Genomic DNA, 15,256 nt, shown 5'->3' on the forward strand with positions numbered 1-15,256 from the left:
TCCAACCAGTCCATCCTAAAGGAAATCAGTCCTGACTGTTCATTGGAAGGACTGATGTTCAACCTGAAACTCTAATACTTTGGCCACCTGATGCGAAGAACTGACTCACTGGAAAAGACCCTGATGCTGGGAAAGATTGAAGGCAGGAGGAGAAGGGGACGACAGAGGATGAGATGGTTGGATGGCATCACCAACTCAATGGACATGAGTTTGAGTGAATTACGGGAGTTGGTGATGGACAGGGATGTTTGGCATGCTGCAGTCCATGGGGGTCACAAAGAGTCAAACACGACTGAGTGACTGAACTGAACTGAACTGAACTGAGAGACAGGAAAAGAGAAGGGTCCCCTCTGAGAAGAAAAATGTGCACAAAAGACAAAACAAGAAGCTGATTGAGATGAGGATAGTCACTTCCGGTCTTGAGTTTTGCTAATGCCTTAGTAAGAAAGGATTGGAATTAACTCTAGATCCACAACATAGTTTCAGCTAAAATTTATTTGTAGTTATTGTAAATACATACACTTATGCTTACATTTACTAATCTATATATAGACCACTCCACAAGTATGGATTAATCTCTTTGCAACAAATCTCTTTTGAAACTTGAACTTAGAAACAAAAATCTCTTAGATCTAGTTAAGCAGAGGAATTTGGATGGGAGAAATTCCAATCAAAACCATCAGTCATGCATGGTACCCTCTGCAGTGAGGTGCCCAGATAAAGCCTGTCCCTGCAGGGCTGAACACGTTACATGTGGGTGATCTGTAGATTTCATCATGTGCTTTAGATCTTCTCACTTAGAAAAGGGGGTTTAACGTGACAAGTGTATGCCTACTGTAAACATGGGGCTTCCCAGGTGGCACTAGTGGTAAAGAACCTGCCTGCCAACACAGGAGCCTGGGTATGATTCCTGGGTTGAGAAGATCCCCTGGAGGAGGGCATGGCAAACAACTCAAGTATTCTTGCCTGGAGAATCCCATGGACAGAGGAGCCTGGTGGGCTATAGTCCATGGGGTCACAAAGAGTCGGACATGACTGAGTGACTAAGCATGCACGCACTATAAAGACATCACCTCAGTGTTCACAAAGATGGCTGAATTCCCCACTCCAGGAGGGACCACCCCATGTCTTGGGAAATTGTTTAGTCCACGTGACTGTGCACACCCCCCTCCAAGTGCGTCCAGAAAGGGCACGCACCACCACTGGCCACTCCTCTCAGCATCACTGTCACCTGCAGACCACCTTGCCTCTCTGAATGTCTCCATCACCACATGTCTGAGAAGGGGGTGCAGAGGGCATGATCAGAGGCAGAGAGAGCTCACTCAGAGCCCTTGGCCTTTGGGTACACAGCCTACTTGTTATGTTCAGCTTTGGTCTTTGTTGGTCAGGCTTTCTAAAGCATAATGTTTGATTTTTCTGCTTATTATAAAAGTGATACATGTTTGTGATAGAAAACTTGAAAAGTTCAATAGGCATGTATTTGCCATATTTCCTTTCTCATCTATGATTAGATGACTCTACTTGACACCCTAGTAGATATACATATGATTAGAGTGATTTTCCAGTACAGTTTTGAATTTTGATTTTATTACTTAATATTATGTGCTGAGATTTTCCATGGGCATTGTGTTCAACTCTAATTGATTATATTATAGGCCCTGAAATAAAGTAAACCATATTTCACTCCGACTCAGTTAAAAGACAAAAACAAAACAAAAAACCCCAAACCAACCATTTTCCATCCCACAAACCAGAAGCAAAAGCTTACTGGACATCAGCAAAGGATGAATAAATGGGACTGACAAAAACATGTGGCAGATTTTGCCCCATTGAGCCCACTAACTCAGCACAATGCAGTTCATTGAAAATAATCCCACATTCCTGTGCTATTTTTCAAATTGACACTTTAGAACATGTCTGCCAAAGCTCCTAAAATGGTCTCTGGCAGGCTCTTCCACTCAGCTGTGGGCATTTGGGTTGCCCTGAACAACTACCCCCAGCTGATGCCATGCTGGACACACAGACACACACATTCCATCTAAACTGATAAAGTCCCACAAATGCAAAACTCTAGCTACTCTCCATGCCAGGTATACCTGCTCTGCTGGCATGCTGGGCTTTAATTCATGAAAGAAAGAAAGTGAAGTCACACAGTCATGTCTGACTCTTTGCGACCCCATGGACTGTAGCCTACCAGGCTCCTCCGTCCATGGAATTTTCCAGGCAAGAGTCCTGGAGTGGGTTGCCATTTCCTTCTCCAGGGGATCTTCCCGATCTGAGGATTGGGTCCGGGTCTCCGGCATTGCAGGCAGACACTTTACCATCTGAGCCACCAGGGAAGTCTTAATCCATGAAGACTTCATTAAGCAAAAAGGAAAGGTCACTTTGGACCAGAGACAATAAGGCTGGGGACACACTGTGTCAAAGATGATACTCTCCGTAAGTCAAGCTGGTGGGGCGGGCGGGTAGGACTCTTGGTGTGATCTCGTTCACATACGGACGACAGCCCCAGAGACGTTAAATGCCTCGCTCAGCATCAGACAACGAATACCGCAACATCATAGTGGAAGCATGCTTGTCAAGGCCAAACGGCTAGACTCGCCGGCTGAGGCTCTTTCTTCTCCAATGCCTGTGTCCATGCTGGGACCATTTGGCTGGAAGTGAGAGAACTCGCCTGACAAGAAGCAACCCTCAGGCCTTTGCACAGAAGATGCTGCCAAACAAAAGGTCCTTTCAGAAGCCTCACAATGGCTCTTCCTTGCTAGCTATTTGAGGTAGTGGCTCTGGTGCATGTGAGAGGCTCTGCTTCTTTTCACAGTCCTGACCTGACCTTGCCATTTCAGGCCGACCTTGGCTACTGCACTCACCAAGTGTCCCCCTGGCGTGCATGGGCATGCCCTGGCCACCTCTTAGGGGAACACAAGGTCATCGCGTGTCTGGCCTGAGATGAGCCGTGCTGGATCTGTATGAGACAAGGCTTTCCAAGTCTTTGGTCTGCAAACTGCTGTTCTTCCATCTGGTCCTAAAGCACCCATTTTTCAAGCAGCAGTTTTGGTGGCTGAAGCCTAAAATCACTTGGTGCATGAACCTCAATCGTTAGCCAAGAGTCACTGCCTACAAACTGGGAAAGTTGGGGAAGCTTGGGGGTGACAAGATGGTAGTAAGGAGAGTAATGAGGGATGGAGAGGGACATGGGTTGGATGTCGAGAAATTGCCCACCACGCCTGTTTGAACTAAAGATAACAAGTATAGGAAGCAGATGAAATAACACATGTAAAGAGTGTAACGAAACATCTGGAACTCAAAAAATGGAGCTATTATTTATTCCTTGAAAATGCGTGTGTGCCATGCACATAGTGACAACTGAATGATGGGGTGTCACACAGTGACGTGGGAGGGTTGAGGAGTGAGAGTGGATGAAGCTGAGTTACTTTTTTCCCCTGAGGCCCTCCTGTATGAGGACTTTTATTTACTTCCCATCTCCCTCTCTGTCTTCTTTCTTCCTCACCCCATCAGCAGTGGTGGGGGTGGGCTTGGGGCCAGGGTGGAGGCAAGGAGGGAACACTCAAAATCGAGAAACACATCCCAAAGGAACAGTGTTGCCCCCAGTTTGTTCCTTAGGTCACGATCTCCATGAGATGTTAATGAGTAATAACAAAAAATTTCTAGGACTTCCCTGGTGGTCCAGTGGTTAAGAATCTGCCTTGCAATGCAAGGGACATGGGTTCAATCCCTGGTCTGGGAACTAAGACTGCACAAGCCGTGGAGCAACTGAACCCATGTGCCACAACTCCTGAGCACTAGCGCCCCGGAGCACACCACGACTAGAGAGTTCTGTGCGCCACAACGAAAGATCCCGTGTGACACACAGTGAAGACCCTCAGTGCTCCAACTAAGACCTGATGCAGCCAAATAAATAAACACTAGGAAAAAAAAGATTTCAGCAGCCAAATGCAATTAAATTGGGAGTGGGGATGGTGCTACAGAAAACCGAACCGGTTTCTCCACTGGATGACTTCTCAAGGACTTTGCTCTGTAAATCTTGAGTTTTCAAAGGGTGAGGGTGATACAGCATTTTGTAAACTCATTTGATCAAGAAAAGAAAATCCGTTTTTCACTGATTAGTTCTTGGGATTGACATCCTGAGGAATATTCTTGGCCAAAACTGATCCTTAGATTTTTCTTCTTGGCTTGACTTTCCCACCTCACTGAGCTAGCCACTCCTGTCCTTGAGGAGAAGAAGAGATGATGTGCTAACAAGAGGATTTCCTAATTTGAGGGTAATTGTCATCTAGAGTCTTGCCCCCCTCAGAGAAGCGCTGAGATCACCTGACGGCAAAATGAACCGAGCATCTATCAGGGGCACAGAATCGGAATCTGCACTGTGGTGAGATGCCCCGTTGATTCATATGCACATTGTATTTGAGAGGGAGGAACGTCCTTGGGGTCTCAGTGGCTAAGACCCTTGAGCTCCCAGTACAGGAGACCCGGGTTTGATCCTTGCTCAGGGAACTAGATCCCACATACTACAGCTAAGACTTTGCATGCTGCAACTAAAGATCCCATGTGCAGCAACTAAGGTCCAGCATAGCCAAATAAATACATGGCTATCTATTTTTAAAAAGTTTGCAATGGAGACGTAGGGTGCTTGGTTCTGGGCACTAACCTCAATAATTCTGATTTGGTGTATCTGGGGGTGAGGCTTGGGTAAGTACATTTTAAAATATCACCTCCAAGAAATTCTGATGCAGCTGTGTGTGGACTCCTATTGAGAAACACCAACTTAATGTAAAAGCTCCTAAGGCCCATGGACAGAGGAGCCTGGCCGGCTGTTGTTCATAAGGTTGCACAGAGTCAGACACAACTGAAGTGACTTGGCACGCACGCAGACTCATGGCCCAAGTGTTCTCAGGCTCTCAGTCATGTCTGACTCTTCGCAGCCCCATGGACTGTAGCCCTCAAGGCTCTTCTGTCCATGGGATTTCCCAGGCAAGAATACTGGAGTGGGTTGTCATTTCCACCTCCAGGGGATCTTCCTGACCCAGGGATCAATGCATCTCTTGTGTCTCCTGCATTGGCAGGCAGATTCTTTACCACTAGCCTCACCTGGGAAGCTTTGCTATAAAGTAACAGAACAGCCCTGTGCTGACACTTGGTTTCACGGCAGCACCTCTACAAGGTAGGTGACGGTATAATCATTGTTAGAAATAAGGCAATGGAGCCCTGGAGAGAGATGGTGAAAGTGCTGGACCAAGGTCACCCAGGGGTGAGCAGGTCATCAGTTTGAACAAGAACCCTCCTGTCTTTCCTGGCTGCCTCGCCAACCTCTCTCCTCCTCCCTCCTCTGTTCTTTATTCACCAGCTTCTGCATGGCTAACAGCCCTCTCTGAGTCTGCTTTTGTCTTTAGTGAAAAGCTAACAAAACACTGTTGCTCCCGGTGCTGGCTAATGACTGCGCCTGATTAGCGCCATTCTGTCAGCTGACTCCCAGGCAGCCAGGCCAGCCAGCAGCCTGCTTATTCAATCAGGGCCTGGCCCATTTGCTAATTACCAGCATCATTTGGGCTCGTTTCCTTGACTGTGAACTTGCTCGAGTTCCAATCATCTTCAGCTGTTGCCTTTACAGGAGAACAGAATCATTTATCACGTCTCTCAGTGCCCCTCCCTGCTGGAGACTGAATGAAACCCCAAGTGTCCCCGGTTCCCAGGCTGCTGCTGACCGGCGGGTCCCAACGGGAGCTGTGAGGCAGACCCTGTGCACAGACAGACGTGCTGGCCTTCCTCACTGGGCTGCCAGGGTGACCTCGTCCCTGCTTCTGAACCCCAATTGTATTCCCACTCGGAGGCCTGACAGAGTGGCCTACTGTCCCCCCTCACCAGGGATGGAGGGTTTTCCCAGGACGTGGGATTTCTTGTGATAAACCCAGGAGACTGCATCACCATAGACCTGGCCCACCAGGACACACAGTGCGAGAGCATTTGACATCCTCCCAGGACCTATAATTGGGGTCTAGATCAGAGAACTGACTGGGAGTCGGGGTTCCATCATTCTCTGGCAGACCTGATACTAAGGATTTGCATCTCTCCACTGCTCTACACTTCATTTTGCTTTTGATCTCAACTACTAACTCGGCAGGATGAAGCTTTATGTCCAACAGCGGATAAGTGGAGGTCTGCAGGCATGTTCTGAGATGAGGGTGCCACCAGAGAAGGAAGGATGGTGTGTAACCCCTTTGAACTGAGGTGTCTCATCCTCCAAGGACTCTTCCCGATTCAAAATCACATTAAGCATCTTCAGTGGCTAAGTCAAAGATCTCTCTTGGAAAATGTCACTTGAAAATAAATGGGTTATTTTCAACTATCTTTCGATATTGATTTCTAACTATTAATAATTCCACAGTGATAAGCAAACAAACAGACTCTGTATGATTCCAATACTTCTGTTTTTGTTGTTGTTCAATCACTAAGTTGTGTCTGTATCTTTGCAACCTTATGAACAGCGGCATACCAGCTTCACCGTCCTTCACTGTCTCCCGGAGTTTGCTCAAACTCATGTCCAGTGAGTCAATGATGCTATCCAACCATCTCATCCTCTGTCGCTCCCTTCTTCTCTTCCCCTCAATCTTTCTCAGCATCAGGGTCTTTTCTAATGTGTTGGCCCTTGGCATCAGGTGACCAAAGTGTTGGAGCTTCGGCAACAATCCTTTCAATGAATATTCAGGGTTGATTTCCTTTAGGACTGACTGGTTTGCTCTCCTTGCTGTCCAAGGGTCTCTCGGGTCTTCTCCAGGACCACAGTTCGAAAGCATCAATTCTTTGGCACTTAGACCTCTTTACGGTCCACCTCTCGTATCTGGACCTGACTACCGGAAAAACCATAGCTTTGACACTATGGACCTTTGTTGGCAAAGTGATGTCTCTGCTTTTCAATACCACTAGACTAGGAAATTTTTGCACCTTGTTTTATGTACCTGGATATGTTCCAGTGTGTCCTAGTTTACAGCCTATGGGAACTTGAGTAGAATTTGTACCCTATTGTTGTGTGAAAATTGTATAAATCTTAATTATGTTGAAGTGGTTCATGGTGCTTTTTAGGTCTACTATATCCTTTTACTTCACTGTATATTCATTTTATTAATTTTCAAGAGTTTGATATTAAAACTCCAACTAAAAATCTTAATTTATCTACTTAAAAAAACAATTTTAATATTTAGTGGAACCAAATGTAACCTTGTTCTGTATTTTCCAAGTCGCCTGTAAATGTGTTACTGTACTATCATAATTTTAAAAATAAAAAAGAAAGAGGAAAAAAAAAAGCCACATTAAACATCTATTATGTACTTGGCAACATCAACAACATCAACTCAAAGAGCTGACAACCCACGGAAGGCATTGATACAAATACAATGAACTATATCTGTTACAAGGCCACCAAGGCAATCCCCAGGATGGCAAAAGGCCATGTGAGCTGGGAAAGGCAGAATTAGGGTAACTCTGCTTACTATATGCCAGTCCCTGGTTTCCCTGGTGGCTCAGAGGTAAAGCGTCTGCCTGGAATGCAGGAGACCCGGGTTCGATCCCTGGATCAGGAAGATCCCCTGGAGAAGGAAATGGCAACCCACTCCAGTACTCTTGCCTGGAGAATCCCATGGAGGGAGGAGCCTGGTAGGCTACAGTCCATGGGGTCGCAGAGTCAGACACGACTCAGTGACTTACTGTGACTGTACATTCATTATCTCATTCAACAGCCAATATTTCTTAAGCACCTATCAAGTTTCTTAAGCACCTAACCTCTTTAAATTTTGAAAGTGAAAGTGTAGTCGCTCAGTCGTGTCCAACTCTTTTCGACCACAAGGACTGTAGCCCGCCAGGCTCCTCCATCCATGGAATTTTCCAGGCAGGAATACTGGAATGGGTTGCCATTTCCTCCTCCAGGGCATCTTCTCAACCCAGGGATCAAACTGGGGTCTCCCACGTTGCAGGCAGATTCCTCACCATCTGAATCAGCAATTCTATTAATATTATACCTATTTTTCAAATGAGTAGAATGAGGCTTTGAAAAGCCTTGCTCAAGATTGCAAGTTGGTGAATGAATAGTTCAGGGCTTGAACCCAGAGAGTCTGAACCTCGTCTTTAAACAGTCTGAGACTGAACCTCCTACCATTGTGGGATGCTGGGCCCCTCAACATAACCCGTGCGGGGTAGTTGGCCCACAGCAGACAAAAGCAACACAGTGGGCTCTGGGTGCAGAGGAGTGTGGCTGTGAGTGGCGGAAACATGGCAGAAAGAAACACGAGGTGGGGTTTAAGTGTTCTACATTGTGGAATCCCAAGGCATGACATTAGGAAAGTCCCACTGGAGGTGTGGGAACTCTGAGACTGCTGATATTCAAAAGGAAACTGGCTGGACAAGAGCTGCCCTTCTGGCCTCTAGCTGCATTCGATTCTAAAGAATGTACTAGAACAGGAAGCCAAATGCCTGACTCCTTCATAATCCTTCAAAGGCCAAAAAATGAGTGAGATTCATTATATTTTTTAGACTGCATTTGTCAATTCTCAAAAACTTATCTTTTTTATACAATGAGAACATCTGGGTAATTTGCTTTGCATATCTAGTGTAACTGATACATACAAATGAAATAAAATGTGTTCTTTTGATATAATATGACTGATTTTAATGTCAACATATTAAATAATAAAATTAATAATTAATAGTAAATTAATAACTGGTAACAGTAGAATCGGAAGTTCGTTGTTCAAGCACTGTCAATTATTGAAAGTGCTCATTTCAGTACTAACAATCCACAGTGCAGTATTCTTAATAGATACTGACCTGTGCTAAGTATCCAGACTGAAAATATATAATGACTGTCTTTAGAAACACCCTCAACCCTTTTGGCTCTCTGAGCGGCACCATGGCGGTCGGCAAGAACAAGCGCCTTACGAAAGGAGGCAAAAAGGGAGCCAAGAAGAAAGTGGTTGACCCATTTTCTAAAAAAGATTGGTATGATGTGAAAGCACCAGCTATGTTCAATATAAGGAATATTGGGAAAACGTTGGTCACGAGAACTCAAGGAACCAAAATCGCATCTGATGGCCTCAAAGGTCGTGTTTTTGAAGTGAGTCTTGCTGATCTGCAGAATGATGAAGTAGCATTTAGAAAATTCAAGCTAATTACTGAGGATGTTCAGGGCAAAAACTGCCTGACTAACTTTCATGGTATGGATCTTACCCGTGACAAAATGTGCTCCATGGTCAAAAAATGGCAGACCATGATTGAAGCTCACGTAGACGTCAAGACTACCGATGGTTACTTGCTTCGTCTGTTCTGTGTGGGTTTTACTAAAAAGCGCAACAATCAGATTCGGAAGACCTCTTACGCCCAGCACCAGCAGGTGCGCCAGATCCGCAAGAAGATGATGGAGATCATGACCCGAGAGGTGCAGACCAACGACCTGAAAGAGGTGGTCAATAAACTGATTCCAGATAGCATTGGAAAAGACATAGAAAAGGCTTGCCAATCTATTTATCCACTCCATGATGTCTTCGTTAGAAAAGTAAAATTGCTGAAGAAGCCCAAATTTGAATTGGGAAAACTCATGGAGCTACATGGTGAAGGTAGTAGTTCTGGAAAAGCTACTGGGGATGAGACAGGTGCTAAAGTTGAACGAGCTGATGGATACGAGCCACCAGTCCAAGAATCGGTTTAAAATGCAGACTCTTAATGGTGACAAATAAAAGATCTTATTTGTGGTAAAAAAAAAAAAAAAAAGAAACACCCTCAATACCATTTTCTGTTACTTTATAGGTTTTGGTTTGTGGGAAATGAATACCTAATTTCAGACAGTTAAGCATTAAAAGCACTTGTTATCAATATGTACAAGCATTGCAATTAATCTCCCTGTAATTAAAATTAACAAAACAGGTTAGAAGGCTACTGTTTCAAGCAGAATTTAAAGAACTATAAACTTCTGGGAAGAAAACTGATGTTCCTTCTTGCTCACAACCACTCTTTGTTCCCCATCCCCCAAAGAGGCTCTTCTCTAGAACACTGGGTTGTCCCAGGCCTTTCTGTGACTCAGATTTCAAGCACCTGGCACTGTTAGGTGTTCAAATCCCTGGGGCCCTTCTTCAGTTGTAGAAAATACAGTTGACCCTTGAACAAGGTGAGGGTAAGGGGCCTCGACCCTTTGTGCTGTTGAAAAATCTGAGTCTCGTGTAAAGTTGGGCCCTCCATGACCAAGTTTCCTCTGTACCTATGGGTCTGCATCCACAGATTCAACCAACCTTGGATGGTGCAGTAATACAGTATATCAGGTATAGTTACTGTTAGTTTCTCAGCCGTGTCCAACTCTTTGCAACTCCATGGACTGTAAATGCAAATCCCCTGTCCATGGAATTCTCCAGGCAAGAATACTGGAATGGGTTGCCAGTCCCTTCTCCAGGGGATCTACCCAGCCCAGGGATCGAACCCAGGTCTCCTACTCTGCAAGCAGATTCTTTAACATCTGAGCCACCAGGAAAGCCTGCGTATAAGTGGACTTTATATGCAGTTTGAACTCGTGTTGTTCAAGGGTCTGCTGTAACTGAGAGTGTTCTGATGCAAAGGAAAGCTTTCTCTACTTGGCTTTTTTTTTTTTTTTGGTTTGCTTTATTTCTGGGGAGCAAAGTTCTTGACTTTTATTTTTACTTATGGCCTCACTCATCTGCTAACTTGTTTTTTATATTGCCTGCTTTACAAAATTGTTGTTTCTTGCATTACCATACGTGTAACTTAACCTCTGATAACAATGATGATATATAGTTCTATAAGAGATCAATGATTGTACTAGTGTAACTCTAGATATGGGAAGACACACTATGAGGGAATATTTTCCCAGACCATAAGAGACTAGTAAGACAGGTCGTTCAGAGACTTTGGGCACTGTTAATGAAACAGTAGAATGGGAAAGACTAGAGACCTCTTCAAGAAACTTAGAGATACCAAGTGAACATTGCATGCAAAGATGGGCACAATAAAGAACAGAAATGGTATGGACCTAACAGAAGCAGAAGATACTAAAAATAGGTGTCAAGAATACACAGAAGAACTATACAAAAAGATCTTCATGACTCAGATAACCATGATGGAGTGATCATTCACCTAGAGCCAGACATCCTGGAATGAGAAGTCAAATGGGCCTTAGGAAGCATCACTATGAACAAAGCTCGTGGAGGGAGTGGAATTCCAGTTGAGCTATTTTAAATCCTAAAAGATGATGCTGTGAAAGTGCTGCACTCAATATGCCAGCAAATTTGGAAAACCAGCAGTGGCTACAGGACTGGAAAAGGTCAGTTTTCATTCCAATCCCAAAGAAAGGCAATGTCAAAGAATGCTCAAACTACCACACAATTGCACTCATCTCACACACCAGCAAAGTAATGCTCAAAATTCTCCAAGCCAGGCTTCCGTACATGAACTGAGAACTACCAGATGTTCAAGGTGGATTTAGAAAAGGCAGAGGAACCAGAGATCAAAAATCTCAGAAAAAATCTACTTTTGCTTTACTGACTATGCCAAAGCCTTTAACTGTGTGGATCACAACAAACTGTGGAAAATTCTTAAAGAGATGGGAATATCAGACCACCTGACCTGCCTCCTGAGAAATCTGTATGCAAGTCAAGAAGTCATAGTTATAACTGAACATGGAACAATGGACTGGTTCCAAATTGGGAAAGGAGTACGTCAAGGTTGTATATTGTCACCCTGCTTATTTAACTTATATGCAGAGTACATCATGAGAAACACTGGGCTGGAAGAAGCACAAGCTGGAATCGAGATTGCCAGGAGAAATATCAATAACCTCAGATATGCAGATGATACCACCCTTATGGCAGAAAGCAAACAGGAACTAAAGAGCCTCTTGAAGAAACTGAAAGAGGAAGTGAAAAAGCTGGCTTAAAACTCAACATTCAGAAACTAAGATCATGGCATTCGATCCCATCACTTGATGGCAAATAGATGGGGAAACAATGGAAACAGTGTCAGACTTTATTTTCTTGGGCTCCTAAATCACTGCGATGGTGACTGCAGCCATGAAATTAAAAGATGCTTGCTCCTTGGAAGAAAAGCTATGACCAACCTAGACAGCATATTAAAAAGCAGAGAGATTACTTTGCCGACAAAGGTACGTCTAGTCAAAGCTATGGTTTTTCTAGCAGTCATGTATGGATGTGAGAGTTGGACTATAAAGAAAGCTGAGCATTCAAGAACTGATGCTTTTGAACTGTGGTGTTGGAGAGGACTCTTGAGAGTCCCTTGGACTGCAAGGAGATCCAACCAGTCCATCCTAAAGAAAATCAGTCTTAAATATTCATTGGAAGGACTGATGCTTAAACTAAAACTCCAATACTTTGGCCACCTGATGTGAAGAACTGACTCACTGGAAAAGACCCTGATACTGATAAAGATTGAAGGCAGGAGGAGAAGGGGATGACAGAAGATGAGATGGTTGGGTGGCATCACTGACTCAATGGACATGAGTTTGAGCAAGCTCCTGGAGTTGGTGAAGGACAGGGAAGCCAGGCTTGCTGCAGTCCATGCGATCACAAAGAGACACAACTGAGTGACTGTACTGAACTGAATGAGGCTGAGTTCAAAAACAGCACATTGGGTGGCCTATTGTTGAAATCTTCACCAGACCTGGCAATGAGGGTTCCTAGCACTTGAGCAGGAAATGAACCTGGGCCCTGGCAGTGAAATCACCGAGTCCTAACCACTGAACTATCAGGTGTAATTCCCTCTACTTATTAGCTTACACTCAACTCTGTCTTACCATGACCTTCATATTTCCATACGTAAAGAAGAAATTAACATTCTCCTCTCTCCAAATGGTGTTTCTGCTCCTTTGGCTCAGAGAAACCCAAACATGGGTGTTGGGAAGAATCTCTTCCTCTAAGAGCACCTTTAGGGAAGGTGTCCCCCTCCACCTGAACATATCAACTGAACAAAAGTGAGCCAAACTCCCTGGAAGCAGCCTATGTTTTGGAGATGAGAGTGCTTGCCCTAGTCTCTTCATTCACCCCTGTCCATTCTGTCCTAGACATTTCCTGAAACTAGCTTTATCAGTTCCTTCCAGGCTTTTAACTCCCTTTGCTATTTGCACAACCTTTTATGTTTACTCAAAATAGCCTTTCTACAAATGAGCAAAACTCCATCACGATATGTTTTAGCTTCTTTCCACACCACATGTCCAGCTGAATTCGGAGACAATTTAGTTCCTGCCAAGAGCTTTCTAGAAAGTGGCTGTGAAAGAAAATGAAGAAAGTGAATGCCTTAGCCAGTGATATAACACAAGACACAGCAAGTCTTGCTTTGTTCCAGAACTCGAGTGAGGCACAGAAAATATGCTTTCTGCCATGTATTCCAAAGCATAATATTAATAATAGATTTCAAGTTGAGAAACTCTAAAAGTGATGTATAAAACATCTGTTCATTCCCCAGTGTCTTCTTTGCCAGATACAGGAACTCTAAACATGCATTAAACATGTCTTCTGGTTTTTGTATTTTCATTCTTTAATATCCGGGGCCTTGCTAAAAGTGGAGGGATGGCCCTGATCAGGACTCACCAATTTCTAGAGATAGTAACCAACTCATCCTTGAGCTGTTTACTTACCAGTCAATACACACTAACCAATCCAGGGCCCACTCCCCAAACCACCTCCTCTAGGGCTGCTCACACTTAGGGCTAAAATTCCTTTTCTCTCATCACCCTAGGGCCAAGTGAACAGCTTGGGGCAGCCCCTTTGCCCCAGAACCTTCTGAAATGATTCAAATCAGTCCATGTTTAGCCTTGTTACCCTGCCTTGCCCAGTCCTTCCCCGGGAAACCACAACGAAGGCGCCATGTTTTCCCTCTTCCCTGTCCAACCTCTGTCCTTCTGTATGGCTCTCATGCCATGGTGTGCCCCCTTCTTTGGAGATCTGTGAGTAAAACAAACTATTTTTTTAATGGCATCATCTCTTGATCTGTTGGCCTCACCAGACATAAATTATAACCTATATTTTAAGAACATGTGAGACTTCCCTGGTGGGCCAATGGTTAAGAATCCACCTGCTAAAGCAGGGGACATGGGTTCAATCCCTGCTCCAGGAAGATCTCACATGCTGGGGAGCAACTGGGTCCATGCTCTAAGGTCCGGGAGCCGCAACTAATGAGCCCATAGGCCACAGCCACTGAAGCTCGCAAGCCTAGAGCCTGTAGTCTGCAACGTGAGAAGCCATGCACCAGAATTAGGCAGTAGCCCCCGCTTGTCATAGCTAGAGAAAACCCGAGTGCAGCCATGAAGATCCAGCATAGCCAAAAAATTAGATCCATCAAACAATCAATCTTTGAGAAAAAAAATGAAAAAAATGTACATGAAGAAATAGGAAGACAGGCTAGCAAAAGACTGTTCTGGCCCCTGCACTCTGGCCATTGTTCAAGTGGACTTGGATCAAAGTTAGTTACTCTGTCAGTCATGTTTACCAAAACTGCCACTTTAAACGGTTTTAGAGAAAAAGCATGATTTTTCCATAAAGCACTGTAATTATACTGGCGAAGACAGCACTCAATAGAGCTGTTAAAGATAGCTGTGATGAGGGTATCCATAGTATGATACATGTTACAAAAGATGCAGGATTTTTTAGGGGCCCTTGACTTCTAAAGCACAGTTTGAGTCCAGCTGTAAAGATAGCTTATAAAGAAAATAAAAGAACTCCTCATTCACCTAAACAATAAGAGTAAAGTATTTTTAACCAAGTGTTCTGAATTCTCACATATTCCATTAAAACTGCATTGCAAGAGGTTCAGTATGAAAAGCCAAGTCCCCGTGACACTGTATTCTCATCTTGGGCTCACCTCTCTTTCTCCCTGGAATAAAAGCTACTCAAAGACAGCTTAATTTAACTTTGTGTCTCGCAGCTGCCACCCAGTAGGTGCTAAATATTTATTCACAGACTGAAGAAATGTTTATTACCTTCTTTGGAAACCACCGTAGCAGATGACACAGAACTCAAAATGCCCATTTATGGGGTTAAGTAAATAGGTGAGAATTAAAGCTACTCCTGGGACTTCCCTGGTGGTCCACTGGTTAAGAATACACCTTCTAATGCATGGGATGAGGGTTCGATCCCTGGTCAGGGAACTAAGATTCTACGTCCATGGGCAACTAAGCCTGCATGTTGCAACTAAAACCAGATGTAGCCAAAGAAATATTCAAAAGGAAAAAGTTGTTTGT

General features: G+C 44.3%; 2 protein-coding genes and 1 non-coding gene across 6 annotated transcripts in view; 2 read left to right on the forward strand and 1 right to left on the reverse strand.

The window, feature by feature from the left end:
• The window catches only part of MOB3B (MOB kinase activator 3B), a 219,852-nt gene that overhangs the window by 35,068 nt on the left and 169,528 nt on the right, over positions 1-15,256 (reverse strand). The gene's annotated exons all lie outside the window — the stretch shown is intronic.
• On the forward strand, positions 7,522-7,593 carry TRNAS-GGA (transfer RNA serine (anticodon GGA)). Its single transcript has one exon. It is a non-coding gene; the product is annotated as a tRNA-Ser (tRNA).
• On the forward strand, positions 8,891-9,775 carry LOC114113024 (small ribosomal subunit protein eS1-like). Its single transcript, XM_042243505.2, has one exon. The coding sequence runs from the start codon at positions 8,915-8,917 to the stop codon at positions 9,707-9,709; it is 795 nt and encodes a 264-aa protein (XP_042099439.1). The 5' UTR covers positions 8,891-8,914; the 3' UTR covers positions 9,710-9,775.

Source organism: Ovis aries, chromosome 2, assembly GCF_016772045.2.
Source record: "Ovis aries strain OAR_USU_Benz2616 breed Rambouillet chromosome 2, ARS-UI_Ramb_v3.0, whole genome shotgun sequence".
Classification (NCBI taxonomy): Eukaryota; Metazoa; Chordata; class Mammalia; order Artiodactyla; family Bovidae; genus Ovis; species Ovis aries.